A 27,900-nucleotide genomic window follows, 5' to 3' on the forward strand; every position below is an offset into this window, starting at 1 on the left:
TTGTGAGCTCTGAGTTCTGGGCATGAGACAGGCACATCTGGTGGCATCCTCCGGCCCTTTAAGACCTAGACAGAACCCTACGGGCACCTGCCAGGGCTCAGGCTGGCTCAGGGTCCCCCCCCGCCCCCCCCACCCCCCCGCCCTGTCTTTCTGTCTCTTCCCTCGCTGTTCCCCAGCCGCGCTCTGCTCTGGCCGCACTGAGCAAACGGCAGCGCCCTGAGCACACGGCCTGTGCCACACCCACAGCCCTTGCCCCCTTTGCCGCCTTTGCCCCCTCTGCCCGGCACCCGGCCATTCACAGCCCGCCTCTCCCAGCCGCGGAGGGCCCCTTCCCCGGGGACGCTTCTCCTGCCCCCTAGCCTCTCCGCTCACGCCACCCCGCGCCTGTGGGGTCACTGGCATGTCTGCCTGGCTGCTTCCCGCACAGCCGGGGGCTCTGGGACAACGAGCACCTCGCTGGGCTCCCGCCAGCGCCCCTGCCCCTGGGCTGAAGCACACGCCCGCTCCGTGCCATCACCGCCCCACGCTCCACCTGGTGTTTGTCCGCTTTCCGACTTTCTGTGTGCGCCACCCTAACCCCCCCCAGCCGGTGTGCTTTCTGAGGGCAGGAGAGGCCTCCCTCCTCGGAGCCCGAGCCCCCGATGCCCCCGGCAGGCGTTCTCCATCCGGACAGACCCCGCAGAACGGCAGTGCGAGCCGCGCTCACCTCGGCCACCGTGAGGATGAAGTACAGGGACGGGTGCTGAGGGTCGATGCCTTCCAGCTTCATGCCCGACCGGAAGCCGTTCTTGTTCTGAGGGACCGTCTGGTACTGTCAACGCACAGATGGGAGAGGACCCGCTTCCATCCGGCCTTGGCCTTGCCCAGCGGGATTGGGGTGAGGGAGCGGCCTTGGGCCCCGCCCGCCGGCACTACCAAAGGGACAGCTTATTTGGGGTCTTAGTGCAGGGGTCCAGAGGGGGGCAGAACAGCGCCCAGGCCGCTTGGAAAATGCGTGTTGACTCAGGGCTGGACTGAAGGGTTCTCTCTCGTCCAAGCCATTAAATATCAACACAGAGAACTGAGTAGAAGGCACCGGAATTCAAAAGGCTGCAGGCCCAGGAGTGGGTGGGTGAGCCTGGTTCCACCTCCCAATTTCTCCCCACCCTGGGCATCCCTCATCGTGGGCTCTTCTCTACGCTGGGTCCCCGACCAGCCTCTCCCCTTTCCATTCCGACGGCAGACACAGAAAACACCGGAAGGCCCGAGCTGGACGGCGAGTGCTCGGCTGGGAATGCAAGCATTTCCCGGGCGGAAGTCCCACTCACGTCCTGGAAGAGGCTGACCGGGGCGGTGATGGCCTTCTGCTCCTTGAGGTACGACTCCCAGGACCAGCCCTCCTCCTTCTCCCCGGACGCTGTGGGCAGGACACACCGCTGACATGGGGCAGCGGGGATGGGGACGGAGGAGGCCTAAGGGCCAGAGCGGGCTACGAGCAGACCTGGTTCCATTTTTCTTAGAACCAAAGGGTCAGAATGGGGGCCAAGCTGAAACCGGGTTGGCTCAGTGGATAGAGCGTCGGTCTGAGGACTGAAGGGTCCCAGATTCGATTCCGGTCAAGGGCATGTACCTTGGTGGCGGGCACATCCCCGGTTGGGGGTGTGCAGGAGGCAGCTGGTCGATGTTTCTCTCTCATCGATGTTTCTAGCTCTCTATCTCTCTCCCTTCCTCTCTGTAAAAAAAATCAATAAAATATATTTTTTTAAAAAGAAAAAAAGAATGCGGGGTCAGACCGATGGCGGTACAGGCTTGCTCATGCCACCAAAGGGAAGCAATGCCACGTGATACTCAGTCTTTGGAGACGGAGCCTGGCAGGGAGGCCTGCTCACAACCGGAGAAAGGCTGAGCACACAGAGAACACACATACTCTGACTCACACACCACAAACATTGTTTTTTTCTCTCTCATACTCTCACCCATACTGATGCTTCCCTATAGACGTACAGCACCCATCACAGCCGTAGCCTGCACTCCCGGCCTCCCGCCTCCCAATGGCGTCCACACTGCACATGAATAGCTACGTCCACAGGCCGCGTACCAGGCTGGCCGCCGGTCCACTCCTCACTTTCCGGAATGCTGGCCGCGGGCTGTCCCTCCGGGTCCTTCCTTTCTTCTCGCTTCTCCTGTGGAAGGCGAGCCGGACCCCAGCTTCCTGTCCTCATGCACTCGAGAGAAGCTACTCCCGGCCCGCCTGGCTCTCTGGCCACAGGGTGCTGGGGCAATAGCTCCCAGCCCGCCAGAGGAAGGCGGCCCAGCAGACAACCTCCTGCCACGGGGACACAGAAGCCCACCGACACCCCCCCACCGCCAGCAGCTCCACAGCGGGCCTATAACCCACCCGCCTCCTGCCCGGGGAGGGGAACGGGCACAAATGCCCGCCGGCCGCTCATGCCGTTTCTCCCAGCTTCTCTGTGCTCCCTCCCCGGCCTCTGGCCCGGGGCCGGGCTCCCGGACGGAGCTCCGAGCCTGTCCACGCCGCTCTCCCGGGGCCGGTGTGTGGAGTGGGGTGAGCCCTGGCCCTGGACTGAGGTGGGAGCTCCAGCAAGCAGCGGAGCGACCTCATTCCCCTCCCGCCAGGCACAGGCCCTGCCTCGGGGTGAGCCCCTGAAACACGATGGGGAGGGATCAAGTGTCTTCTCTGGCCCAGCCCGGCCCGGACTGACGGAGAGGACAGAGGACGGAGAGGACGGTGGGATGGGGACAGCCTGTGGCCTCCCGCCCCGCCCCTGCCCTCCTCCTACCAGGGCATCTGGCTCGGACTCCTCGGAGGGGCTGTGGTACTCCCGGTACTTCCTCTTCTTCACGGGCTTGAGCAGCTCCGAGGTGCTGCTGTGCGGCTTCTGGCCGGATGGGCTCTCCACCGTGGCCGGCCTGCGGGAGGGGCGGCCTGAGGGGGGGACCGCGGCCCCGGCCCCGGCCCGCCCGGCCCCTCCCCGAGGCCGCACGCAGCAGCGGGCCCCGGGGCCACGGAGCCGCTGGAGGGTGAGCCCGGCCTTACCGCTCCGGGAGCCGCGGCGGGCAGGGGCAGCCATCCCTGGAGGCGCCGGCATCCGGACGGGAGCCCGGCGGGGGCTCGCACGCCTGGCACTGGCAGGTGGCACCGCTCTCCGGGCGGTCTCGCGGGGCATCTCCGGGAGGGTCCTGGGGGAGGTCCGCTGCGGGGGTGCCAAAGGGGCCTCAGGCCCTCCACCCTCCCAGCCACACCCAGGCCCTGGCCTTGCCCTGGGTCCTACCTCCCCGGGCTCCTCTCCCGGCCACCGCCCCGCGCCCCCTCCAGCCTTCCCCCCTGCGACCCGCCCCGGGGCGCCGGCCTGGGCTCCTACCCCGCTGCTGGGCGCCCGCATCGCCGCCTCCCGCGGGCGCCTGGCCGGCTCCGTACTCGGCCACGGCTTCCCGGCGCAGCTCGGGGCTCGGGGGCTGCTCGGCTCCCACCATGGTCCGCGGCGCGGGCTCCCTTCGCCGGCTCTGGAGCGCGGGAGGGTCTCAGGGCGGCGACCGGCGGTTCGGTACCAGCCCTGGACCCACCGCCAGCCTCGCGGTCCCTCTCCCACCCCGCCCCGCCCCCAGCATCCCGCCCGGCCCCGCCCCCGGCATCCCACCCAGCCCCGCCCCCGGCATCCCACCCCGCCCCGCCCCCGGCATCCCACCCCGCCCCGCCCCGCCCCCAGCACCCCACCCAGCCCCGCCCCCAGCATCCCACCCCGCCCCGCCCCCGGCATCCCACCAGCCCCGCCCCCGGCATCCCGCCCAGCCCCGCCCCCGGCATCCCGCTCAGCCCCGCCCCCGGCATCCCACCAGCCCCGCCCCCGGCATACCGCCCAGCCCCGCCCCCGGCATCCCGCCGGGCTCCGCCCACCAAACCACGCCCCCAGAGCCCACTCCCACGAATCACGTCTCTAGAACCCCCCAGTCCTTCACTCAAAGCCCCGCCCACCGAGCCCTGCACCCCCTGCCAGCTCCCCCCTCTTCCCACCTCTGGTCCCCGCAAGCCCCCTCCGCGGGGAGGCTGGACCCCGCCCGTCCCCGGAGACACTGACCCGCAGGCGGCCCCCAGGACGCGGGGCCGGCGCCTCGGCCTCGGTCCGGCCCCGAAGCCGCGCGGTGCGGGCGCCGGAGCGGGCCGCCGGCCCTGCGCTCCGCTGCGGCCGAACGGTGGCCGTGACGGGAACTCGCTGCGGGGCGCCCACGTGGATGGGCTCCCGCGGGGAGCAGGACACCTCCAGGGGACCGCTGGGCAGGCCCAGGGTGGCAGAGCTGGCTGTGGACAGATACCCGGTCAGACCCCACACAGGCGAGCCTGTGGCTCCACCCCCAGATGGCCGTGCCTGTGCCGGCAGGACCCATCTCCTCCCCGGGACCCACACCTGCTTGGGCAGGCATGGGGGCGCTCCTCCCCAAACCCCTGGCTGGGCCCACCTGGAATGATGAAGGCGGCGGTGGGCAGGTGAGGGCCAGGCCCCGGGCTGCCCCTGGGCACCAGGTGCACGCTGACCTCCCCTGTGGAGGGCCCCTTCAGGGTTCTCAGCATCTCCACTTCAGCACGCCCCTTCATCCTGGCGGGCCTACAACCAGAACACAGCCCCAGGGGCGGTCAGGGAGGGAGGCCCCTTCATCCTGGCGGGCCTACAACCAGAACACAGCCCCAGGGGCGGTCAGGGAGGGAGAGCGCTTCTTGGAGGAGGAGGCCCGGCCTCAGAGAAAAGGGGGAGCCCCCAGGGGCGTAGGGTGCTTTAGGAACATATAACATCAAGTCTGACACCTGGCTGTAACCAGGTCCCCCGGGTGAGGGCTCCGGCCAGCCCTGCAAGTCTCCTCATGTCGGAAGACGGGCATGTGTGACGGTGCTTCGAAAACGGTGACATACAGAACTGACCCTTCACGACAGAGCCCAGGCCAAGTCCACACTCCATCTTTCTCAACCCCCACCTCTCTCCATCCCCAACAGAATCGCTCCCTTCTCCGTCTGGGATCTTGGAGCCCTCAAGGACCAGGTTCTCCCTCATTCGTACAGGAGGTGGTCTGCTGATCATGTTCTTTTATGCCACCTGTCCGCCCCAAGCACAGTGGGCACTCAAACATTTGTTGCGTAGCCCTGGCCAGTAAGGCTCAGTTGGTTGGGGGTCGTCCCATGTACCCAAAAAGGTGGCCTGTTGATTTCCCATCAGGGCACATGCCCCAGTTGTGGGCTTGATCCCCAGTGGGGGGCACACAGGAGGTAGTCAATAGATGATGTTCTCTCATCATGGATGTTTCCATCTTTCCCTCTCCCTTCCTCTCTGGAATCAATAAAAAGATATTTAAAAAAAAACATAAAGAGGTGGTTGAACAGGTAAATATAGGGGAACAAAAGACCTAGTGACATAAATATACTTAATATCAATCATTACTTAACTCCTAAAATGTGTTGGCCACTGTCCTAGATGTCTTACCAACTCTGTCCAAGGGAATTTTCTGTGATGATGATGGAAATGGCCAACATAGTAGGCACTAGTTACATGCGGTTACTGAGCTATTGAAAAGTGGCTGGTGTGACTTGAGAAATAGAATTTTTAATCTTATTTAAATTTAAATAAGTGGCCATATTTATTGTATTGAAAAGCAGAACTGTTGGTTCTGTCCTCAAACCACATCTCACAGTCCAATCACTTTTCTCCATGTCCATCACCACCATGCGAGTCCCACCCACCATCAGCTCTCCTTGGTTTTAGAAATTGCCTCCTAACCCATTTCCTGTTCTTTCTCTCCTGCCCCCTGTAGTCTATTCTCCAGGAAGTGAGAGCTTTTAAAGCGTAACCATCGGTCTGTGGACTGAAAGGTCCCAGGTTCGATTCCGGTCAAGGGCATGTACATTGGTTGCGGGCACATCCCCAGTAGGGGGTGTGCAAGAGGCAGCTGGTCGATGTTTCTCTCTCATCGATGTTTCTAACTCTCTATCTCTCTCCCTTCCTCTCTGTAAAAAATCAATAATATATATATATATATTAAAGCGTAGACCACATGTATTATCCAAAATTCCTCAATGGCTCTTCATTGCCCTTAAAATCAAACCAAAATGCTTTCCCCTATAGAATCTAACCCGTCTTCCTCTCCACCTTCCTCCTCCACCCTCTTCCTCGTGTCTCCACCCTAGACAGGATCTGGGCTCCTTGCATTGCCTGACATACCACTTCCAAGCCTTTGCCTCAGCTGTTCCCTCCACCTGGAATGCTCTTCCCAAAGATGTCTGCTCGGCTGCCTTCTTCCCCTCCTCCAGGCCTCAGTTCCGGGGTCTTTCCTGACCTCTCAAAGAGGCAGCCCACCCTCACCCTTTTTGCCTGCTTATCTCATTACTGTGTTTATTTCCTTCATTAGAATCAATAATGATCTACCTTCACTTACTTCTTTATGTTCGATCAGTCATCCCCACTTACGTGTAAGCTCCATGAGGGCAAAGATGTTATCTGTCTTGTTCACTTCGGCTTCCCTGGCACTTGGAATGGTTCCTGGCACACATCAGGTACTCAACAAGTATGTGTGCTGGATTCCGATAATTTCAATTTGTTAATAAAAAGCACACAGTGGTTAGAGCATCCGCCTTCGGATGGAAGGATAGCAGATTCCATTCTGTTCAAGGGAGCACACCTGTTTCAGGCTCCATCCCCAGTCCTGGTTGGGGCATGCGAGGGAGGCAACCAACCAATCTCTCTCTCTCACACTGATGTCTCTCTGTCTCTATCTCTCCCTTCCACTCTCTTTAGAAATCAATGGGGAAAATATCCTTGGGTGAGGATTAAAAAAACAAAAAACACAGTGTTGATAACTTGGTTGCTTTAAGGTGTTAGCAGTACTTGACAGTGGCTTCTGGCATACAAATTAAAGGAAAGAATGTGAGCCTAGTCTTTTTTCTTTTCTTTTTTAAATAATGTAGCACTTATTTATTTTTTTAAAATGATACAGCTACTTTACTTTTATTTATTTATTTTTAATTCTCACCCGAGGATATTTTTTTCATTGATTTTTAGAGAGAGTGGAAGAGAGGGAAAGACAGAGAGAAATATTGATGTGAGAGAGACACATCAATTGGTTGCCTCCTGCATGAGTCCTGACCAGGGCCAGGGCCAGGGAGGAGCTGGCAACCGAGGTACATGCTCTTGACTGGAATCGAACCCAGGACCGGAATCAGTCCACAGGCCCATGCTTTATCCGCTGAGCCAAACTGGCGAGGGCTGCGCCTAGTCTTAAGACAGAGTTAAGACAGTTTGAATCTCAGTTCCACTACGTAAGAGTAAGTAGCTTTCCTTCTGTAAGCTCAGTTGCCTAGTGTGTAAAACGAACCTGGTAATAGTATCTAAAGGGCTTTGATTAAGATTAAATGGGGAAAAAAAATCTGTGAAATCTTGAGAGCAGAAGGCCTTCAACAAATACCAATCCACTCCCTTTTAACAGGAATTCCAGGGAACTTGGTAGCTTCTGGCTCTTAACACGGAAGCTGCTTGCATGCAAAATCAGCTTGCAAAGGTTGCTGTCTCTCTTCCCCCTCCCTCTTGATGTTCTTTTGAATTTATTTTCCAGTATTTCCTTCCTAAAATAGAGTCCATCCTCCACATTATAAAGTGTATACGCAGGTAGGCAAAGGCAAGATATGTCACCTGACTAAGTAAGGCAACAAACCAAGGTCTGATTCCCCGTTTATATTCATAAAGTAGAATTCCCTGAATTCCAATTATTTTGCTTTGCACAGCTGACATGCTATTTGTACCATGTAAGTTCTTTTCAACAGAGTCAATTTGTTTATGCAAAACATTGTCAGTCATTCAGAGTGACTGTGGTTACTCTTGAAAGAATTCCGTTCCGTTTCCAGCCTATCACGTGCTTCGGGTCTATCCAGGGGCGGGACTGAGAGGACCGCCCTTCCATTCAGGCTTGCTGCCTTTTCACCCAGCGCACACTGCAGGGCCAGCTGGGTGTCAGCCCCATTCTGTGCTCTGGGAACACAATCTCCCACAAGACTAACTGCTCTCGCGAAGCTTATATTCTAGAAATAAGGGATAGAGGTGAGGCTGAGGATAACATCTGAAAATCATCATGAAGAGAGATGGCCTTGAGAACCTTAGGACAGAGAATACAGGAAAAGGTGGGAGTCTCGGGGCATGCCAAGATGGAAAGGATGGGAAGTGGATGCTCTAGCAGAAGAGACTTAGGAGGGATCTGCCATGTGGTGATGAGGGATGCAGAAGAGTCTGGGCTTCTGGAGGACACGTGAGGCAATCTTTCAGGAAGGTGCGACTGCTCAGTGGTGTCGGATGCCACTGACAGATCAAGTCAGATTCGGGCTAAGAGCTGGCCATGTCAGCAGGAAGGGGGTCATCAGACACCTCGAGAACCACTTCAGAAGAGCTGTGGACACAAAAACCTGACCGGAGGGGGTTTTAAAGAGAAAATTTTTTTTTAATGAAAAAAAAAAATACAGGACAAAAGAAGAAATCATTGATCAGTTCAATATTTATTGACCACCTACTATGCGCCAGACACTCTTCTAGACAATGCAGATTCACCAGTGAACAAAACAGACACCTCAGCCTATGTTCTATGTTCCAGTCTACGTTCTAGCGGGGAAACTGGCAGTAAGGATCGGTCCTGTACGGAAACGGAGACAATGGGTCTAAGAACTCTTCCAGGGGTTGGACTGTGAGGGAGAGCATGGGAATGGCATTTGGAGGGTGATGTGGTCTCAAGGAAGAGGTTTTGTTGGTTTTGCTTTTAAAAACAGGAAATGTTACAGCATGTGTGTAGCTGACGAGAATGAACCTACAGAGAAGAAGAAATGGACAGTGTGGGAGGGAAAGAATAATTCTAGAAGCCAAGCCCTTGCGTGTGCAGGAGGGAGAGGGTCACCCTGTGTGTTGGGACCCATTGCAGGTGGGTGTGGGCTCTTGGCTAGGAGCACCTACTACGTCTACAGTCTTTCTCCCCAACTAGGCAGCTGGCTTTCCTGAAGCCTGGATCTGCCTTCTCTGTTACTTGGATTCACCCCTCCTTTACCGCTGCCACCCCTCCATTGGAAGCTTACACCACATTTCCATAGGCAATGCCCCACCAGACCCACAGGCAGCACAGCCGGTCTGGTGTGGCTCCTGGGCCTGAGCCAGGGGCAGAGAATCCGTCCACGCCTACCCCTTCAGCTGGGTCACACGCTCAGAACCTCACTTCTGATTCCTTCTGCTCGGTACCTTTCCCAGCTTTCTGGAAAATTCCTAATCATCCTTCAAGATGCAGCTTGAGTGCCTCCCAGCATCCACCCCCAAAACAAAGTTAATCACCCCCTCTCTCCTGTGTTCTGCTCCACCACAGTCTAAGCGTTAAGTTCCCGTCTCCCCCGGACACAGAGCAAAGCACCTGGTGTGCAGAGAGCTTGCTCCGGAGATGGCACTCCGCACAGTCACCGAGTGGCTGAGTCACAGAGGTGGGAGTACAGGCTGGTCAACAATGTAAGAAACAAATGGTCCTGAAATACATACATGGCTTAGGCATTCTCACCTTAGGGACTAGAATACCATTTCCTCCTTCTGTGCAGCTCAGAGGCTGGGGGAGGAGGGGTACAGTGGGCGGTCCCAGCTGCCCTCAGCTGTCAGCTTCTCTGGGCATTGCCCTCGCCAGGGGAGCTACGGCCGCGGCCTTGTCCTGGAAGCGGCTCTCCAGGAGTTAGCTGATATCAGTCATAGAGGCCCGGACCCCCTACCTCATCGGAGCGCCTTTGCAAGGCCATCTCCGCTCCGGAGCGGCCCTTGGGGCAGACAGGCTGGGGCCTCTGTTGAGACGACACAGGCAGTTCAGCCTTTTTGCCCAAACACCCCCAAGGGCACCCCAACAAACCTACATCCGGCCTCCCTCCCAGAGTCTGTCTCCAGGGAACCTGACCTGAAACAACCCCGGATCCCCAGCGCAGAGCTGTCTGGCACATAGCAGATGCTCAGAAATACTTCCTGAAGAATGGGCTGTCTGCTTTTTCTGGTCTCTGCCGCCAAGGTTCCCCACATCGTGCCTTTCAAGGCCTCAGACGCTCAATAGATGCCCTCGCTCTGGGTGTTGGGAGCTAGAACCTATACCCTCCCCATCCCATACACACACTCACACACACACTCACACACACACACACACACACCCACACCCACACACACTCACACACACACTCACACACATACACACACACTCACACACTCAACACTCACACACACACTCAGACACACTCAGACAGACAGACACACACACACACACTCTCACACACGGCCGGACGCCGGGATGGGGGGGAGGTTTGAGGGGATATTTGGGGGTGGAGGTTTGGGGAGGATTTGGGGGTAGGGGGAAGGTTTTGGGGGGGGTACGGGATGGGGCTGGAGCGGGTTCCAGGGCAGGGAGCCGGGGGGAGCGGAGGCGGGGGGGAGCCGGGGGAGCCGGGGGGGGGGGGGGATCCGGATGGAGCCGGGGGGATCCGGATGGAGCCGGATGGAGCCGGGGGGAGCCGGGGGGGGGGGCCGGGGGGAGCCGGATGGAGCCGGGGGAAAGCCGGGGGAGCCGGGGGGAGCCGGGGGGAGCCGGGGGAGCCGGGGGGAAGCCGGGGGAGCCGGGGGGGGGGCCGGGGGGAGCCGGGGGGAAGCCGGGGGGAGCCGGGGGGAGCCGGGGGGAAGCCGGGGGGAAGCCGGGGGGAAGCCGGGGGGAGCCGGGGGAGCCGGGGGGAGCCGGATGGAGCCGGGGGAAGCCGGGGGGAGCCGGATGGAGCCGGGGGGAGCCGGGGGAGCCGGCCGCCTTCCACCCGCGTCCCCCGGGCTCAGCGAAGCCGGCGGCGGCCGGGCGGTCCGGTCCGGGAGCCCCGCAGGACGATTCCCGTTTAAAACGCCACAATGGCGGAGTTCCTTTATTCCCTCCCTCTGCAGAGGACACCACCACCCGGTTTTCCGCTGTGGAGACCGAGGGGAAAGTTTGCCGGATGGCCCGTTTCCCGGAAAAGCAAACCCCGCCCCCCCCACCGCCTCCATGACTGAGCTCCATCCACCGCGCCGGGGCCGAGCCCGCTCCCCGCCGCCCGCAGGGGCCCCGGCCCGCCCCACTCCGCAGCCCGCCCGCAGGGGCCCCGGCCGCCGCGCCGCCGCCCGCTCCACCCCGCAGCCCGCAGCCGGGACCCCGCACCCCGCCGCCCGCAGCCGGGACCCCGCACCCCGCAGCCCGCCGTCCGCACCCCGCAGCCGGGACCCCGCACCCCCGCAGGGGCCCCGGCCCACCGCGCCGCCCGCCCGCACCCCGCAGCCCCTCCGGGCCGCCCTCGCCCGCCGGGCCGCAGATCGGGCGGCCGTTGTGCGGGCGGCCGGGCCCCGGGTCCGAGCCCCCGGCCGCGGTCTCCTACCTGCGAGGCCCGCAGCGCCCCCGCGCCGCACCCCGGCCGGAGCCCCGCCGGCTGGCGCCTGCGCACCGGGCCGCCCGCCGCCTGCAGGCCGGGGTGCGGGCCGCGCGGCGCGGGTCTGGGGGGCGGGGGCCCCGCATTGGGCAGCGCCCGCCTCTGCGTGCCTTCCGCGCCCAGGCCCCGCGGCCCGCGCCCTTCCCCCGGCGCCGGCTGCGTGGGCGAGGCGGCTGGAGTCTCCGTCCCCGCAGCCCGGGAGCTGTGTGCGCGTGTGTGCGTGTGTGTGTGTGTGTGTGTGTGTGTGTGTGTGCGTGTGTGTGCGCGCGCGCGCGTGCGGGGGTGGAGGGTGCACGCACCCTGAGCTGGGAGAGAGCCCAGGCCTAGCGGGGGTGAAGGAAGCCGAGGCTGCACCCAGAGCACCCCGGCCGCTGCGCTGTCCAACGCCTTTCCACCGCCCCTGCCCCCACCCCACCCCCTGCAGAGGGGGAGCCAGGAGCTTCCGTGGAGACCCTGGGAGAGGACAGGCCCCGGAGAGGACAGGCCCCGGAGAGGACAGGCCCCCGGGGAGAGGACAGGCCCGGAGAGGACAGGCCCCGGAGAGGACAGGCCCCCGGGGAGAGGACAGGCCCCGGAGAGGACAGGCCCCGGAGAGGACAGGCCCCCCCCCCCCCCCCCGGAGAGGACAGGCCCGGAGAGGACAGGCCCGGAGAGGACAGGCCCCGGAGAGGACAGGCCCGGAGAGGACAGGCCCCGGAGAGGACAGGCCCGGAGAGGACAGGCCCCGGAGAGGCGAAGGGCTGTGCGATCTAAGGGAAGGAGGCCGCGCACCCTGGGTTCTGAGCGGGTGACAGGCGGCCTTGCCTGGGTGACAGGCGGCCTTGAGCCGCTCCTGCGTTTGGAGGACTCCCCTGCCTTTGGCTGAGAGGGTGGCCTGGGGCACCACACTGTGTCCTCCAGGCCTCCATTGGTAAAAACTGTCCCCCACTTCCTGGCACAAGGTTGTCCTCAGTCATCATTCCTGTCGTGCTGCTTCGAGCAAGTCACCCCTACTCTGTGCTTCAATTTCCTTGGCTGCTCTCTCCGCTTCCACAGATCTAACTGGTCAATGCTCCCTTTACTGGTGCCTGTGGCATTTATTATACATAGATTTGTGTAATGCAAGAGGTTAAGAAACTGCAAGCTGCCGAAACTGGTTTGGCTCAGTGGATAGAGAGTTGGCCTGAAAAGTCCCAGGTTCCTGTCAAGGGCACATACCTTGGTTGCGGGCACATCCCCAGTAGGGGGTGTGCAAGAGGCAGCTGATCAATGATTCTCTCTCATCGATGTTTCTAACTCTCTATTCCTCTCTCTTCCTCTCTGTAAAAATAATCAATTAAAAAATACATATATACATATATAAAAGAAACTGCGGGCTCCAAAAAGAAAGGAAGGAAACACCCGTTTCTGTACCCCTAGCACCCAGCACAGAGCTGGATGCTGAGTGGGTACTCAATAAGTATGTTGACTAAACAGTGCACATGCAGGTGAAAACACAGCACTTGCATGCACATTCTGGAGTTCCAGCCCCCTCTCCTACACCAATGATTTAATCGAATCTATTAAGATGGTGGCCACAGGTCGGACCTACAGGTTCCTGACTTCAAGTTCAGATGAGGAAATTGTTCCTTATTGATTGTAGGCAAAATCCCCCAAATGGTTGTGGTCATCAGGTTTAATGTATGCGGCATGTAACTATTCTGGTTGCTATGCCAATGCACTGCCTGTGCTCCTCTTCACTGCAATGTCAATGTTTAATCATATGTTATTGGGAACAGGGCTGCATCCATTGAGGATGCTGGTTGCCATAACAATAGGTTTCTTTTTACACATCAATACACACACAGCCACCAGCTCATTTTTCTTTCATCTCTATGCAGACTGTGCTTGTTCTAGATTCCAAAGGGTTTATTTTAGGTTTTCAGATTTAAAAAAAAGGGGGGGGGGTATGGAGCTACACAAACGTATGGCTTCTCAACAACATGCGTCCGTGAGGTAATGATTCAGACAGGCCAGGATGAGCTGGGAGACCCTGGAATGAACATGGTTTGGAGTTGCTGGGACACTTTTTCTGTTCATGTTGGTTTTCATACCTTCGGTGGCCTGCTTGCTGGAACACCTTCAGGGAGGGAGAGCCCTGCCCACGTTGATGGATTTGGGGAAGGTTCTGTCTCCTACAGCCAGAATTTGCTCTGCTGGTCCAGAATGTCCTCAGGGAGCAAGTGAACGAGTCCAACCCCTTGGCCCCAGTGTCTTCTCTAAGTTAACCCCCTAACCAGGAATGGACCCCCAACATTTAAAACACTGATGATTCGAACCCTGGTCAGTTTGTCCAGTGGTTAGAGCACCAGCCTGTGGACCAAAGGGTCACGGGTTTGGTTCCTGGTCAAGGGCACATGCCTCAGCTGCAGCCCAGTTGGGGCATGAACAGGAGACAGCCAATTGATGTTTCTTCCTCTCTCCACCTCCTCCCTCCCTTTCCACTCTTTCTAAAAATCAATGGGAAAAATATATATATTGATGATTAGAAACACCGAGAAAACTTATTTGTAACACCTTTCTGTTCCTACAGATTTTAATTCACCATTGAGGCAATCCTTGTGTTTTAGGAAAATCATCAGGATGTGCCTTCTATGTAAGTGTGAAAACACTCCTGGTTTCAGCAACATGGCAGACTTTGCTAATAGCGAGCTTTCTAACACAAACACCCCCAAATCCTGGATAAAATATTACAAGAAAGGAAGCAAGCCAGCAAGCCAATACAGGAGCAAAGTAAATTCACTGCTGAACTTGTAAGAAGGGAAAACCAGCAGGAGCCGGAAACTGGGGCGAACAGAGCAAGGAAGCCTGCTGTCTCCCTTGTCCTAGAGGTAGCTATTGGATAGAGGCAGGAACCAGCTGCCAGGGAACTGTTGGATCACACACATGACCAATGATGGAATCTTGGAGCATGTGACAATGGGAGTTGGAACTGAATCCCCTGTATAAAGACTGGACTCTCGCCACCCTCAGACCATATACTTGAGAGCCCAGGGTGGGGAAGGCAGGGGAGAGCCACATTTCCATTAAAGGTGGCTAGCTTACGGTACCGCTCACCCCTGGTCCAGCACATCAAAGGCTGACAAAATTTGTTTGGCTTTGGGAATTGATACCTATATGTGTAACCACTAGAAAAATTTGTCTCAGTGAGGGCCAGAGCCCCAGCTGTTTCCCTTACCCCCACAGTAAGGGAAATAGCTGGATCTCTTTCTCAACTAAATATTAGAATTCATATTTTACGATGATGCTGAGGCACCCTATGAAAAAGAATCAATTGATCAAATTGCATTAGTTTTGCCTAGCCAGTTTGGCACAATGGATAGAGGGTCGGCCCGCAGACTGAAGGGTTGAGATATGATTCTGGTCAAGCGCACATACCTCTCGGTTGCAGGCTTGATACCGGGGCATGTGCAGGAGGCCACCAATTGATGTGTCTCTCTCACATCAATGTTTCTCTGTCTCTCCTCCCTTCCACTCTCTTAAAAAAAAAAAATCAATAGAAAAATGTCTTCCAGTAAGGATTAACAATAACAACAAAAAGTATCAACTTTTATTGCTTCTGAATACACATCACCACAAGCTGTGGTCGGCAAACTGTAGCTTGCGAGCCACACAGGGCTCTCTGGCCCCTTGAGTGTGGCTCTTCCACAAAATACCACGGCCTGGGCGAGTCTATTTTGAAGTGGCATTAGAAGTTTAAAAAATGTGGCTCTCAAAAGAAATTGCAATCGTTGTACTGTTGATATTTGGCTCTGTGGACTAATGAGTTTGCCGACCACTGACCACAAGGTTGCTGGCTTAAAACAATATCACTTTATTATCTCGTAGTTTGGAGGCCAGAAGTCCAAAATGGGTCTCACTAGGTCTCACGGTATAAGCAGAAATGCCTTCCTTTCTGGAGGCACTAGGATTTGTTTTCTTGTCTTTTTCCAGTTTCTATAGGCTTTCTACCTCCATTGATTGATGGCTCCTTCCTCTGCCATCAAAACCAGAAATGGACAGTGACAGCTTTTTCATGTCACATCACTGTGGCTGACTTTTGCCTTCTTTTCCCACCTTTTAGGGGCCCTTGTGATTGCATCGGCCCACCCAAATAATCCAGGATAACCCATTTCAAGGTCAGCCAATCAGCAAATGTAGTTCTATTTGCAACCTTAATCCCCCTAGCCATATAACATATTTACAGGTTCCGGTAATTATGATATGGACATCTTTGGGGACCATCATTCTGCCTGCCACAAAAATAGTAAAATGGCTCAAGTAACTGATCCTCTTATAAAGAGTTGGTGGAGATGAAAAGACTGAACCCAATTGTGCACCGTTAAGCCTTTAGTCATGTCGTGTTTCCTACAGCTAGCTGTAGTAACAAATTACTGCAAATTTGGAGGCTTAAGATATTTCTGGAGATCAGAATCCAAAATGGGTTTCACTGGGACAAGACCAAGGTGTAGACAGAGCCGTGCTCGCTCCGGAGGCTCCAAGACAGAATTGTTTTCTGCCTTGTGGCCCTTTCCAATTTCCAACCTTCAAAGCCATCTTCCAATTTCTGTTTCTGAATTCACACTTTTCCTGACTTTCGACCTCCCAGCATCTCAATTTATAAGGACCCTTGTGATTACACTGCGCCCACCAGAATAATCTCACTCCCAGACTTTAATCACCTGCAATGTCCCTTTTACCATTCCCAGGTTTCAGGGGTTAGATATTTCATCTACCAAATTTGTCATGCCTACTAAAATGACATGGAATCAAGGCATGGGAAATACTCTGCTTATGGAAGAAAAATGGGGATATGTAGAAAAAATATTAAAAGTGTATATATATATATATATATATATATATATATATATATATATAAAATGTATATGTATATATATATATATATATATATAAAATGAACTTTTTCAGCAATCTATCATACACTCAGTAAGGCCTTCAATAAGTGTTTACGGAATGGGACTTTGGATCCTGGTGATTCAAGGTGATACACTCTTTGAGGGCTTCCTGAACAGACCTATGAGCATCGATCATCTTATTACCATCACAGCTATCTGGGCTTCAATTCCTGCTAGGTCTGCATGGGCAAAGTCATCTTAGCAAAGGTGGATGAAAGCTATAATTTAAGATGTTATTTGCTTATTCCAATTATAATGCTGTTGTCACATTTAAATTTAGGCTCTGAATTTCCTTTCTTCTCTACTCCTATTATCCAGAGCAAGACGGCACACTATCTGCTTTAAACGTTCTGTAGGTACATAAGAGATTCTGCAGGAATATTTTTTAAAAAATAGTTTCCTCACCCTTTTGCCAGAACTGGCCCAGAATTCAAATGAGGAAACATTAGGGCAGGGAGGCCATATACAACCACTCTGCTCTGAGCTGGTTAGGCAAACTGGGAGTGCGCTGTGTCGACTAGTGGGCCACACTCGGTAAGGGGGATACTCACAAATCAGAGTACAGGACAACTGACTGAAAACTGCTGCACTGAGACAGGGTCAAAGGACCGTTAGCCTGAAGAGGACCTTCACAAGAGCAGGAAGTTACATGATCTCTACCGTCCGAAGATTCAGGCAATGGTTTCCCTGGCTCTGTCCACTGAAAAGGCCTATGACCAAACTAGTAGCAATGAACACCTCCAGGGCCCAGATTGTGGTTGCTAAATGTCATTTCCAAATGAAAGTCAGCAGGGCTCCTTAGAGAAATGGAAATTCCAGGTATGGGACTAAAAAGATGAGCCTGGACTGCATTAATAAACTCACTTTAAACTCTAAATAACAAACAACAACAACAAAAACACAATAAAATGATGAACCTGGAAATCTTACCATAGAAGGAGTCAAGAAAGCTGCAAAGATTATTAGGGCTGTTTCAGAACTCAGGAGGCAACCCACTGACCAAAGATCCAAAAGATCCGATCAGTAAGAACTGCAATGGATTGAAAGATTTTGGCTGAACAGCTCAGTGGATGTAGACAAAGATCAATGGCTGCCACTATGACAAAACCAGACCCCTAAATAGAAACCCTATAAATTAAGGAGGTTTAAGATGTCTTTTATAGTTAACTAATGAACTATCTTCAGCTGTAACGTCTAGGATTTCTTTCCCAGTTTTCTGGCGAAGTGGGCAGGAACGTAGATAGTTAAAGCTACATGAGTACAGGGCAAGTTTGTACTATTCTCTAGCTGGTGTTTTAAATTTGTTGTTAGTAGTAACAATAATGTATTAAACATTACACTCAAGGCTATTTATGAATGACTACAGTACAGTCAAACCTCATTTCCCAAACATCTCCCATCTCAAAACAATTCACTTTCTAACTGGACAAATCTTTCATGCTGATACCTGTATGGTCAGTCACGTGTATCTCAGGCTACGAAGGCGAGAATGGGCGAGTATTAGCGTTTACAGCTGTTACCATCTCAAGTTATTGTGTGTGAATATTTTTTTTTGCTCTTGTTATTAAATTTTCATTTTTTACTGAACATTTCACTTGCTTTTAAAATTTTCATTTATACTTAATATCCTTCTTGTTGTAGTGTGTTTTACAGATTAAACAATACACCTGATATGTACTGTATTAAGGAAGGTTAAAAAAGGGCATCATGCTGAAACCGGTTTTGCTCAGTGGATAGAGCATAGGTCTGGGGACTGAAAGGTCCCAGGTTCGATCCTGGTCAAGAGCATGTACCTTGGTTGCGGGCACATCTCCAGTGGGGGGTGTGTGTGTGTGTGTGTGTGCAAGAGGCAGCTGGTCGATGTTTCTCTCATCGATGTTTCTAGCTCTGTATCCCTCTCCCTTCCTCTCTGTAAAAATTCAATAAAATGTAAAAAAAAAAAAAAAAAAAAAAAAAAAAAAAAAAAAAGGTGCATAATTTAGGGGTCTACAATGGGTTAATTCAATTTACATTATTTCTAATGGTTTTCAAAAAGCCTTCCGGAATGAATTAAGTTGGTGAAGTGAGTTTCCACTGTAGCAGTGGATACTAAGACCTGGGCACCATACTCTACCTCTTCGCCTTTTTCTCAATGGGCCAAAGCATTTGACTGTTCCATCTGTATTTTAATAAAGGCAGCTACTAATTAACTAGCGGCTGTGCCAAGCCCTTTGATAATAGAACTCACTCCACAACATTAGAAGGTACTGTTTTACAGATTGAGGACACGGCTTCCTTTCTATTGCATATCCCTCACATCTAAGTAAAGCTGCTTCCAGCTCCCTTCTTGGCCCTGTGCTAGGGACATCACCCTCAGGGGTGGGAGGCGATGCAGGGATCAGGGGAAGGCGACATCCCCGTCACACCTCTGCTGTTTAACCTCCCTTATATACAGTACAGATCTGATGTATTGTTTAATCTGTAAAGAAACACACTACAACAAAAAGGATACCAAGTATAAATGAAAATTTAACTAAAAAGCAAGTGAAATGTTCAGTAAAAAAATGAAAATAAGCAACAAAAGCAAAAAAATATATTCACACACAACTCGAGATGGTAACAGCTGTAAACATTCATACTCGCGCATTCTCGCCTCTGTAACCTGAGATACAGGTATGACTGTGCAGGTCACGTACAGGTATCAGCATCAGACTGTGACATCCCCCAAGGGATCCCGTATTGCAAGGGCAGTTCTCAGGTGACACGCCAGAACTGGGCTCCTTCCTCTCTGGTTCTGAACCACAGCGCCTGTCCCTTGGTAGTTGTGTGTCATGAGCTATGACAGCTTGTGTCATAGCTACCTGTTGGTGGCTTAGGCTTTTATATATCTGAACGGTCATGGGAAATGTTCTAACTGCTACAATATAAAAATGGGTAAAACTGTAAAAATAAGACAGGACTAATACAAAAATTTAGTAATTTTAATCCCTCCCAATAGCTAGCAAATGTTTATCCTTACCACTTCAAGGATGACACTTAAGCACAAAATAGGCCAATGACTCAGCTGATCCCAAATCATTTTTGGGGAACTGAAAACCAGATCCTTTCTATCATGGTCAAGTCAGAAATAGCAACTCTAATTCTAGGGGCGAATTTGGCACTAAGTGGGAATACACAAGAAAGCCAAAACAAACCTTTCCCTCGGTAAGCATTTTATTGAGGAGATTAAGCATAAAATAGGTTAACAAAAGTGGAAGATACCAAAGATGAAAGATGGTAACACAGGAGCAGGTAAGACTCAAACTGGCCATAAAGGCACTATGGTGTGTCAATAAACAGTCTGGTAAAATAAAGGGGAATCAAGATGTTGCCCACTTCTCTTTTGCTAACAGCTTAATAGCCACAGATCACTATATGGCATGATGTAGACTGTTGGACTCAACTTACAAGCTGGCAAGAAACTAATCATCTTATCAGTCAACTCTGTCCTCAAGTGGACCAATGCTATAGTGGCGCAGCTATCTAATGATGGGAGGTCCATAAGGTATGGAATAAGACTAGATTTTTAATAAGCTGGTCTTTGCCATTACTATAAAAACTTACGAGTGCAGGAATTTACCTATATCCACTGTGGGCCAGCTAACAATGTGGACAAAGCTGCCTATTATACCATGTGATGTAATATTAACATGAGGATGTTGCATACTCTTAAGAGTCAAATTTCACCATATAGCACCCCCCTCCCTCTCCTTCTGAAAGTATTTGTTCTTTCTCTAAAAACAAGAGAACTTTGGTCAAAGACAAGTCTTGAACTTGTCTTTTACACACCGAATTCTGAAAAGCAGTGGAGGCTTGCCTCTTAATAAATCAGTAACTTTTGTTCTTCCAAATAGGCAAAATAATGAACTATGATTACAGGCACCAGTTTCTTCTCTGAAATTCTGCAGTATATATTGAAAAAACAAACAACCCAACCATTCCTTATAAAAACCTAAATTAAAAAGTACCAAAGAAAGTAAGGTTTCATTATTTAAGACTCATTAATTTAGGCAAAATTGCATAACAGGTTGACTATAAAATATTTTATTTTTAACCTAACTTGTTAAATGGGCAGATGCAATACCTTTGGCAAATTTGATTTAACAGAACAAAAATTTTCTTTATCGAAATTGAATAATTTATTGCTGGTCTGAGGCTTGCCTTGTTTTACATTTGAGTAGAATTTACATTGTTTCCACAAACAGATTATCAATATTAAAAGGAATTAATAGCAACCTATTCAATAAGGCAATCATCTTGGTAGCAAACTTTTATTGAAATCTTACATAACTCAGGCTTTATAAAAAGCCAACATAATTGAAAAATGGGTTCTCCCTCTAAAGCCTTAAGTATCCAAAGCTTGAAACTGTTTAAATTTAAAAGTCTGCAAACAAAACAAAACTCCTGCAGCAGATCCTGCTGAAATACTAAAAAAAAAATAATAAAAAAAAAAATCTAAATGAGCTTAATCTTTACAAAAGTTATTTTAGCTCAAAAGCTATAAAATCAAAGTTATCTTAATTCTACAAAGAAGGGAGGAGGTCTTCATGCCACCATTTTAGAACCCCATCTTTCTCATCAAATTTGGCCACAAATCAAATTTCTGTGTGCCCTTGTTTTCAGGAGATTCCTCTTACAAAAGAGGCCAAGTACAAACATGGAAGAGTAACTGCCTAAGCAAGTAGGAAAGTGTTCCATAATAGTGTGCAAAGAACATAGAGTTCTGGGTTAATCTCTGGAACTTGATCTGGACCGTGACCTTGACTTTGAGTGAGATCTAGAACGAGATCTTGAAGCTCTTTTTGGTGGAGGGGACACAGAATGAGCCTTTGAGGGAGGAGCAGGTGGGGGAGATTTGGAACGAGACTGGCTCCTCGATCTAGACTTTGACTTTATATCACCTTTTCCATTTTCTTTGGGGGAACGAGATCGAGAACGAGACCTGCTTCGAGATTTCTCGTATTCCTTAGACCTGCTCCGAGAGCGTGAACGGGAGCCTCGATCAGACTTGGGCTTTGATTTGCTCTTTGATCTAGATTTCCTGCCTTTGGACCGAGAACGCGATCGACCTTTGCTCCGAGACCTGGATCTGAACAAGAAAAGCCAGATTTTCTTTTAGTACCTCGCCAGAACACACAAATACTCCACAAACAAATACAGTGTCATCCAGATTATCATTTACCGGGAGCGGCTTTTTGAGACACTTCGAGATCTACTGCGGCTGCTCCTGCGACTCCTACTTCGTGATCTCCTCCTAGAACGTGACCTGTAAGAGCCGTGACAAAAACTTAATCTCAGCACATCTCTTAAAAGAACAACAGAAAGACCAACAACATTCAAAGCCACTGCCAAGACATCTGGAAAAGAACCCAATCAAGTAGCCAAAAACCGACCTAATTTCAATTAAGAATCAATTAAGATACTCTCATTTGAATTTTTCTTTGTTCTTAGGAAATATTATATCCTCCCCTCTCCATTATTCTTCAAGTTACCTTGATCTGCTTCCAGAGTAAGACCGCCTATGGCTCGATCGTGCTTTATCTTCAATGAGCCTAATATTTCTGCCATTTATTTCTGTACCATCTAGTTTATCCAATGCCCGTTTCATGTCAGAGTAGGAGCGAAACTCAATAACTCCTTCATTTGTGCGTTCTTTGTGAGCATCCGCATAGGTTACTTCACCTGCTTGTCTCATGAAATCCTATAAAAAAGCAACAAGATAGGTCAGACCCAGAAATCTAAAGACCTACATACTATATCTGACTTTCAGGAATAAAGTTAAACAAGAGCCTACCTATCCTTTAAGCACCCCTATCACTTTTATTTCTAATTATAGCACATACCTTTAAATCTTGCCAACTGCAGCGACTAGAAAGATTTTCTACAATAAGCCTGAATTCTGTACGAACAGGTGGTCCATATTTGTCTCTGCCAGAAGTTCTCCGACTGCTGTATCCACCTCCACCACCTTTATCACACGAAGAAAACGATTAGATGGTTCGTAATGATAGGGACGCAAGTTTCTGAAAGTTAGTACAAACATATCAACTTTTATTTACTGGAGTAGGACTTTGCTATTATACTGCTAATCCTTTGATACAGTTGTGATTTGCCACAAATTAAATTAAGGGCAAGCCAAATAGACTAAATCCAACTAAACTTCTCCTACAATCTGTTAGAGAGTGACTGCTCCTTTATTCAATTTACCTCGCTAAGTTTTATTTTACAGAACATTGTAAAATATAAAACTTAACTGATTACATGCATTTCTACATTTTACAAAAATGTTTACTAGTTACACTAAGTACTTACATCACAGTGTGAGGTTTTTGGTGGTGGTTTGGCCACAAAACACGCAAGGTAACAGTCACCTAGTTCAGATTAACCAGTTTTGTCTAACCCTTGGAATCCTCACCATCACCCTGCGTCTAATGGCAAAAGGCTGCTGTCGTCATGGCTTCCGGTAAGGTCAGCCAAAGGGTCATAGGGCAAGGGTCACACAATGTATGGAAAAGCCAAGGCCAATCAGGAAAGGCAGTCATCTTAGCCTCAGTGGACACAGCCTCAGCCCCATTGGTCACTTTTAAATTGAAACATCAAGGACTTGTTAAAAAGTTTGAATTCAACATGCAACAATTTCAACATCAAACATTTAACATCACCACCCCCCACCTCCACCCAATAACATGCCCCCATTAGTTCAAATGCAGCACTGCCACAAAGCTTATTTAGCGCTACTGGTGGCATATACACCACATTGGCTCGATAACAGTCTTTTCTTTGGCCCCCGCCAATTTTAGTGACTATCAAACCTAAACTTAAAGCCCCTCCCCCCTCCCCCTTCCCCATCCCTTCCCCGCCCCCGCCCCTCCAAGCTAACACATCCCCACATTCCTAGCTAACGCACTGACAGGTAAGCGAGGGGGGCACCACAGATACAGCCGCCCCTCGCCCCCTCGGCGGGCAGGGCCCACGACAGTGCTGGCGGGGGCCCAGAGCAAGCCACCCACGCCCCCCCTTAGCCAAGACACCCCAAGCACCCACCCTCTGCCCAAGGCCAGCCCCACACCACCCAGCCTCCGCGCCCCGGCGTCCCGGGCACCGGGCCGGCGGGCCGGCGGCGGGCCCCCGGGCCACCCGAGTCAAGCGACCCCGCCCGCCGCGCCCGCCCGGGGCTCGGGAGGCCCCCCCGCCCCCCCCAGGCCTGCGCCCGCCCCCCGGTCCCCCAGGGCGCGGAGCGCGCGGGGGCGGGACTCACTGCGGCTTCCGTAGCTGTAGCCGTCGCGGTCGCGGCGCGGGCCGCGGGCGTGCTCCACGATCACGCGCTCGCCGCACAGGTCCTTGCCGTTCAGCTCGTAAACGGCGTCGTCGGCGTCGCGGGAGTCCTCGAACTCCACGAAGCCGTACCTGGGGGCGCGGGCGGCGTCAGGGCGGGCGGCCGCGCACGCGCACGCCGCCCCGCCCCCGCCGCGCCGCGCCGCCGCCATCTTGGAGGCCGTGCGCCGCGGCCTGGGCCGCCTTTTTTCGTTTCGGGGGGCTGCTCCGCCGCCGCCGCGGGCCGCGAAGCGCGGCGGGATGACGCAGGCGCCCGGGGCCACACTCACCCATTTTTGAGGTCTATCTCGAGGAGGCGGCCGTAGCCGCTGAAAAAGCGCTGGATGTCCTTCTCCCGGACGTGGTAGCTGAGGCGCCCTATGTAGACGCGCGGCATGTCCGTGGCGGGCGACGGGCCCGAAGGCGGGCAGGCGGTCGGACGGCGAACCGCAAGGCAGGAGCCGCGGTACGGCTGCGGGGACGGCGAAAACCCCGACGCGCGCCTCTCACGGCAGCGGTGGCCAAGTCCAGCCACACAATGGTGCGCGCGCGCGCCAGGGTGACGCTATAAGGGCGGGCGGGCGGGGCGGGGCCCGGCGTGTGACGTCAGCGCGCAGCACGTCCCCGCCCGCCCCTTTCCCCGCCGGGGCCCCAGGCTCGAGGGGGACGACCGGGTCGGCCCGCCGTCGGCGGGTTGCGGGGACGTGCTCTCTCACGCGCTCCCAGGGTCCCCTCCTCCCGGCTCTGTAAACGCAGCGCCCCGTCGTCCGGACGAGGGCTTCCCTCCCGCTTTGTACCTCCCCAATACCGTCCTCCGAGTGGCTTTTTCGGGCCTGGCGCTTGGGAGGCAGGCTGGAGGATCCCCGCTTCTCATTGGTTCCCGTCGTTGTCATCATAGGTGTCTGGCCTCGGGATTGGCTCTTTAAAAGGAGGCTGCGTGTTGGAGCCGGGGATTGGTTCCCGCTCATGTGGGGGGCGGGGAGAGGTGAGAGGGGGCGGGGCAACGAGCTTATCTAACAGAATCCCAGGTTGGGAGTCGGCCGGGGCCGCGATCCGAGCAGTCGTCGCTCCGGTCGTGCGTTTCGCCCAGTTTCGTTCGCTGCCATCGCCAGTCTTCACGCCCTCCCTGCACGTTCCTCCGTTCCTTTTTTGGGTGTTTTTGTGTTTTTTTTTTGCACTGGCAGCTGGAGGCACCTGTCCATTGCGATGGACGTGGCAGTCCAGCGCTGGCCGTAGGCGTTCACAGAGGGAACGCGGTCAAGGCCTTGGGCCCAGGAAACTTGAGCCAGACCTGGCAGCCCTCCCGCAGAGGCGCGCATCCCCCCCGCCCCATAGGGGGGTCCGTTCCCCCAGAGCCAGGCTTCCCCCCATTCGTGTGGAAGGCGCCTCGCCCACTAGCGGTGCCAGTGGATTAGTAGGTGAAGCTGGATTAGTAGGTGAAGACCCCAGCGGAGTGGGTGTAAGTGGAGAGGCGAGACCCTGAGAACTCTGAGATCTACGTGCAGGACCTAGAGGGATGGGGTGGGGGCCCTGAGCGCATGGTGTCACAGTTAGGAGACCGCTGAGGCAGTGCTGGCTGTTGTTAGGAATTTCCGTAAGTTCCAGCTCTTCCAGAGCACTGCGGCCTGGATGTTCTTCAGCTTCTGGCTGGACGGGGATTCCCCTGCCTCTCCTCCCCGGGACGTTTCACGAAGTCTGGAGGCTTGTGGTTGTCACCACTGAGCTCCGGCAGGTGTTGACACTGACACCCAGTGGTGGAGACTATCCACTGTCCCCGTCTAAAATTAAGAGGATTTTGGTGTGGCTCATTCTTCAGCAGTGGGAATGCAGATTTGTCTCCTGAAAAAGCAGCTACAAGTGTCTACCCCTACGGCCCGGCAATTCCATATCTAACAGAAATGTATATTCTCTCTCCATAAGGAATGCACTAGAAATTCATAAGGCATTATGTGTAATGGCCTCCAAACTGGAAACCCCCGTGCCTGCCACAGGAGAATGAGCAAATCAACTGGCTTATTCACACCACACACTGCCACAGCAATGAGAATGAATAACAATCCACAGGACAATCATGGATTTCACCAATGTAACTATTTAAGCAAGCCCCAAAGGAGTCCTGTAGGATTCCATGTATGTAAAAGTGAAAAACAAGCAAAGCAAATCTATAGTGTGAGAAGGTAGGGGTAAGGGAATGACTTGAAAGGGGGTTGTGGGGTCCTGGTGATATTTTGTTTCTTGAGCTATGCTGGTTTCACAGATGTGCGCTCTCTGAAAATTCACTGAGCTGTACATTTGTGGTTTGTCCACTATGCTGTGTACCAGTACGTTGTATTTTGATGGAAAAAGTATTTTTCAAAGGTAATACATCTTTCAAAAACGTGTAGCTTACACGATCCTGATCCCTCGGGTTCGTGCTGGGGACTGAAGCTCTACTGAGGACTTGATTCACAGTCTTTGCCTATGAATGCTAATTTGTCCCCGTCAGTAAGTTGCTAATTTCGTTGTTTCCCAATAAAGTTTCTGTAGGCTAAACATAACCTCTTTTTTAAAAAAAATATATTTTATTGATTTTGTACAGAGAGGAAGGGAGAGAGATAGAAGGCTAGAAACTTCGATGAGAGAGAGTCATTGATCAACTGCCTCTTGCACACCCCCTACTGGGGATATGCCCGCAACCAAGGTACATGCCCTTGACCGGAATCGAACCCAGGTCCCTTCAGTCCCCAAGCCGACGCTCTATCCATTAAGCCAAACCGGTCTCAGCTAAGGATTACCTCTTGTTGCCTAAGGTGTGGTTCTGTTGTGCCATCTGGTGGCTGTTGGTGTGATTACAGCGGTAGATAAATTTCCCCTGGCTTCCTCATTCATGCATCAATGAAGCTCAGAGACATGCCGAGATGGAGTTGCCAGTCCCTGCTTCACCCAAAGGTTATCTTTCCCTTACTTGAACACCTCCCCTGAGGGAGACTTCACTGCCTTAACCAGACCAAGTCCATTCTTGGACATCTCTCTGTGAGTACATTTTTAAATATATATATATATTATTGACTTTTTACAGAGAGGAAGGGAGAGGGATAGAGAGCTAGAAACATGGATGAGAGAGAAACATTGATTAGCTGCCTCCTGCACACCCTCCACCGGGGATGTGCCCGCAACCAAGGTACAAACCCCCAACCAGAATAGAACCTGGGACCCTTCAGTCCACAAGCTGACGCTCTATCCACTGAGCCAAACCGGTTTTGGCAGCAAATTCTTTATGGAAAGTAAAGCATTACAACCTTGAATTGTCCACCCATTGGTCCTGGTAGTACCCCTAAGGCTGTTAAAGTCACTGTGTGTTTCCCACAAGTGGGTCTTGGGTATAGAGCTTTGGAATTTTCTCCCTTTCCACATGCCCGAGCCTCATTCCTCACCCGTGAAATGATCGCGCCTCATTAAGTTGGGAAGTAGCTGAGGTGGTGCATCTTTGGTGCCTGGCATGGCACCGGCGAACTTATTCTGTAAAGGGCCAGGCGTCTCGGCTCGATGGTCTCTGTCGCACCTCTTCAGTTCTGCCGCTGGAACCCCCGGAGCCCGTACGTAGGCAGCTGTTGTAACAATAGGTGCTGACCCCCGGTGTAGAGAATGAGCAGAACGGGAAGGATTTTACTTCTGCCTCTGAAGGGGGAAGAAATGTTTCTTCCTCGTCCTCCTCGGATCTCAGGTGCTCAGGAAAAGTTTGCAGAAGGAAGAGAACATAGGGAAGAGAATGGCCTTCGGAGTCAAACAGACCTGGGTCCACATACTTACTCTGTATGTGACCTGTGTTAAAAATTACTCACGATGCCAAAACCGGTTTGGCTCCGTGGATAGAGCGTCGGTCTGCGGACTGAAAGGTCCCAGGTTCGATTCCGGTCAAGGGCATGTATCTCGTTTGCGGGCCCATCCCTGGTGGGGGGTGTGCAGGAGGCAGCTGGTCGATGATTCTCTCTCACTGATGTTTCTAGCTATATATTCCTCTCCCTTCCTCTCTGTGAAAAATCAATAAAATATATTTTTAAAAAATCACGTTGCTTGTTAAAAGAACGGCCAGGCCGCCTTTGCTCAGGGGACTACTGCGATACGTGCAGGGACCCCTGCAATGGGGCTTTGCGGTAGGGGAGAGAGATTGAGCTCGGCTTCAAACACAAGGAAAAGTGGTAATTTATA

The 27,900-nt window shown here is 52.9% G+C and overlaps 2 protein-coding genes across 8 annotated transcripts in view; both read right to left on the bottom strand.

The window, feature by feature from the left end:
- The window catches only part of L3MBTL1 (L3MBTL histone methyl-lysine binding protein 1), a 28,794-nt gene extending 17,110 nt beyond the window's left edge, over positions 1-11,684 (bottom strand). For 4 of the 7 annotated variants that reach the window (XM_045574227.1, XM_045574231.1, XM_045574225.1 and 1 more), the window contains exons 1-9: positions 11,417-11,684; positions 4,456-4,601; positions 4,077-4,297; positions 3,363-3,504; positions 3,038-3,194; positions 2,781-2,910; positions 2,078-2,162; positions 1,308-1,396; positions 707-811 (exon numbers count right to left, since the gene is read on the bottom strand). In XM_045574227.1, coding sequence (XP_045430183.1) covers positions 707-811; positions 1,308-1,396; positions 2,078-2,162; positions 2,781-2,910; positions 3,038-3,194; positions 3,363-3,504; positions 4,077-4,297; positions 4,456-4,601; positions 11,417-11,553 — 1,212 coding nt within the window. In that variant the 5' untranslated portion in view covers positions 11,554-11,684. The remainder of the gene's footprint in view (positions 1-706; positions 812-1,307; positions 1,397-2,077; positions 2,163-2,780; positions 2,911-3,037; positions 3,195-3,362; positions 3,505-4,076; positions 4,298-4,455; positions 4,602-11,416) is intronic. The other 3 variants (XR_006740241.1, XM_045574229.1, XM_045574228.1) reach the window with 2 other exon arrangements.
- A 7,870-nt stretch (positions 11,685-19,554) lies between these two features.
- On the bottom strand, positions 19,555-24,265 carry SRSF6 (serine and arginine rich splicing factor 6). The gene is made up of 6 exons (XM_036418507.2): positions 24,003-24,265; positions 23,657-23,805; positions 22,242-22,366; positions 21,891-22,099; positions 21,581-21,664; positions 19,555-21,487 (listed from the first exon to the last, which is right to left on the bottom strand). The coding sequence occupies exons 1-6, from the start codon at positions 24,107-24,109 to the stop codon at positions 21,127-21,129; spliced, it is 1,035 nt and encodes a 344-aa protein (XP_036274400.1). The 5' UTR covers positions 24,110-24,265; the 3' UTR covers positions 19,555-21,126.
- Positions 24,266-27,900: the final 3,635 nt, after the last annotated feature.

This window comes from Pipistrellus kuhlii, unplaced genomic scaffold (assembly GCF_014108245.1).
Source record: "Pipistrellus kuhlii isolate mPipKuh1 unplaced genomic scaffold, mPipKuh1.p scaffold_m20_p_6, whole genome shotgun sequence".
NCBI classification, from domain to species: Eukaryota; Metazoa; Chordata; class Mammalia; order Chiroptera; family Vespertilionidae; genus Pipistrellus; species Pipistrellus kuhlii.

What these genes read in the sequence shown, in the direction of transcription:
- SRSF6 (XM_036418507.2), bottom strand. Translation starts at nt 24,109, where the DNA reads ATGCCGCGCGTCTACATAGGGCGCCTCAGCTACCACGTCCGGGAGAAG. An exon ending in GCAGTTGGCAAGATTTAAAG is followed by an intron (nt 22,100 to 22,241) that starts GTATGTGCTATA and finishes GCTTTTTTATAG; the next exon opens with GATTTCATGAGACAAGCAGG. An exon ending in GTCTCAAAAAGCCGCTCCCG is followed by an intron (nt 21,488 to 21,580) that starts GTAAATGATAAT and finishes TTTCTTGTTCAG; the next exon opens with ATCCAGGTCTCGGAGCAAAG.